We start from the raw sequence: 2,992 nt of genomic DNA on the forward strand, positions 1-2,992 counted from the left end.
ATATACATATAAATATATAAATATATATATATATGTATATATCTGATGCGTTCTCCTACGCCTATGTAGGAGTGTTTTCTAGGCATGGAGAATAGCACGCTAGTAAGCAATAATAATCACTTTTGCTTCAAGAGGTGAACCAACCTCATCCACACACAGCGTGGAATCAAGAGTTGTCTGCTAGGGACAGCCGAGTAAACAAGTAAGTATACACTCCTACTAATACGGAATTGCATGTGTTTCTTAGTATAGACTATCCTCATCCTAGTAGGCCCAGACCTACTCTCCAGCATTGTCGAGAGGCGCGCTATCCTTATCGACACACAGCGTATTATTCTATGCACTCGAAACGCTCCCGGGTAGATACAACAATATATACACTTCACTTATGAGTATGAGATCATATTTGATAATGCATGCTTGATAGCACAGCGGTGAAAGGCTGCAGCAAGTCATAGATATCCTGCCTGACAGTCCTTTCGGGTATAAAAACGTTGACACACTCCCACAGATATAGCACAATAGTAAGCGCAAGAATTACCCGCCAGCCTTGTTGAGCGGTGCGCAAAGTATATCCACACACGGCGCAAGGTGCCACCGGTACTCCGCCTGACGGTTCATTGCGCACATATACAAACACACATACCTAGAGATACCTACATACCCGCCAGCCTTGTTGAGCACACATTCCTACAGATACCTACATACCCTCCAGCCTTGTTGAGCGGCGCTCCCACCTTATCCACACACGGCGAAAGACCCCCATTGGTGGACCAGAGCAGCTTCCCGCCTTTTTTAAAGGCCTTCAGCGTGACTGTCTGAGAGTCGGTATTGAACTCAAAGTGTACCAGTGTGTGCGCACCTGGGCCGCGCAGAACACCGTCGTTTAAGTTGGCTTTCTTGATACCCTGGGGGTTGAATATATATATATATATATGTATTTCAAATATCTTCACTCAGCTATCAGTGAAACATAAGAGGTACTTTCAATCGTCTGCTCGTGATATATAAAATCAATGTCGTAAACGCGCGCTGATCGATCCCATGTTCTTTGTATGATAAAAGGGTCACCACCCTGTGTTCGCCGAGGACTTTCACGAGAGGCAACACACAGAAGTAATCCGGGCTGAAAGTATGTACATACCAAATATATAGGTTGATAGCTACGAAGAAAGTATACGTGATTCGACGACTATGAATTTTCGTACCTTTGTATACTACCTGGATGTTTCAACAATTCAACCAACCTATCTTTAGTGACATAGCTTTAGCATACAGTATATGAAACACGTGGGAGCGACAGTTTCGCACAAGTCCCAACATCCACATATACTCATGAACTAACACATTCGTTCTCCCCCAACCTGGATACGTGGATCAAATCGGATAAGATAAAGTCTTGGTGAGATACGTAGATCATATTGGATAAGATAGAGGCTTGGTCAAGCATACAGCTTATTTATACAGGCCTATCTACCTACCTGTCAATCCATGGCTAAGACTTGACTACTTTTTGACACTCCCGCTATATATATATAGAAGCCTGAAAAACCACGGGTCAATGCATGCCTATCTGACGCGCATGTGCCACGAGGAGTACGGGATGGCGGAGATTTCAACCCGTTTGTTAGCTTCAACCAATTAAAGCTTTCCTGTTCAACGCATACAGATATATTACCCAACAACACAATCATCTAGTATGCATATATAAATATGTAAATGTTTCAAGTAGACAGAAACACCTACGTGTAAATCAGTGATCACCAGTCGCACATGCGCCATGAACTTCAGGGCGGCTGAGATGCTGGGGTACCGTTTGTGTATTTCCTTGTGGTCCAGTTTCGTGACAAAGTTCACGCTCGAATACGTATCGCTAGTACGTTTATCTTTCACCACGGGCCCCGCGAACTGTGTAGTGTCCCACTGCAGTATCCCACTCAACATTTCTGTGTAACGTTTTTAAACGATATAAGTCGTTTCACTGTGATGTCTATAGACCATAAAGTGCATATTGATTGGTCCACTCGCAGTCATTTCAACGTATATCTCTGTGTATCTCTCGTGGGCTATCGCATTTACTAGCAATTAGGAGCACCACACAGCACCCCCTAACGAGTATGCCAAGCCTGTGTCCTCGGGTGCGAGTGCATGCACGCCCCGACTGACCACAGTCGTAGCTATCACAATAACAAGCCTAGACCAATACCATTCCTGCAGCACCTGAGTGCTAGGCTGAGAAGACATGTCATGCGCATTGTATTTGTACCGACCACCGGGTGGCGCAACAACGGCGGTCAGCTGCCGCAGAGTTAGTCATTAGAAGTTACCAGTCGTTGTTGTGTGGTGCAGCCTGTCTGGGACACACCACGTCTAACAGCACCAGCCTACTGCCGGTCTGATATAGTGCGTTGTATGTATTCGTTACGCCATGTATCCCATGCGTACTCCGTACTACCTCCGATCGTCTTCAACAGTGTGCAGGAACGTGCCACAGCCTTTTGATCGTGCAGGCACACGTTCAAACTCGAGGATAAACCAACACGTTTGAGATACTCCATTCACCATCGCAGATACATGTATGTATATACGCATACGAACAAGACACTCACCATTTAATCGGGGCAGGTTTGTCCTGACATTCTCCTTCATATCCTCCGAACTGCCACCAATGCCATTGATCAGTTCGTCCAAGACCGCTGTGATATCTTGTGTAGGCCACATGGGGGTCACAGAGCCCCGTACCGCAGCGGTTGCTTTCGCCGAAGATCCCATACCAGAGCTTACCTCAGCACTAGCGAGGTGAGATCAGTACTACAGATAAGTAACTCTGCATGAATGTATGTATGTGTGTATGTATTTATGTATGTATGTATGTATGTATGTATGTACGTACGATATATATATATATATATACATTATATGTAAGTACGTAGGTATGAATTTATATATGTATTTATATATATGTGTATGTATGTATGTATGCATGTATATG

The 2,992-nt window shown here is 44.5% G+C and overlaps 1 protein-coding gene across 1 annotated transcript; it reads right to left on the minus strand.

Moving 5' to 3' along the window:
- Nucleotides 1-656: 656 nt before the first annotated feature.
- Nucleotides 657-908, minus strand: SARC_06518 (hypothetical protein; the record flags this gene model as incomplete). The annotated part of the gene is made up of 1 exon (XM_014299578.1): nt 657-908. A coding segment is annotated over one exon (252 nt), but the record flags the coding sequence as incomplete, so codon positions are not given.
- Between the last annotated feature and the right edge of the window lie 2,084 nt (nt 909-2,992).

The sequence above is a fragment of the Sphaeroforma arctica genome, assembly GCF_001186125.1.
Source record: "Sphaeroforma arctica JP610 unplaced genomic scaffold supercont1.468, whole genome shotgun sequence".
Lineage (NCBI taxonomy): Eukaryota > Ichthyosporea > Ichthyophonida > Sphaeroforma > Sphaeroforma arctica.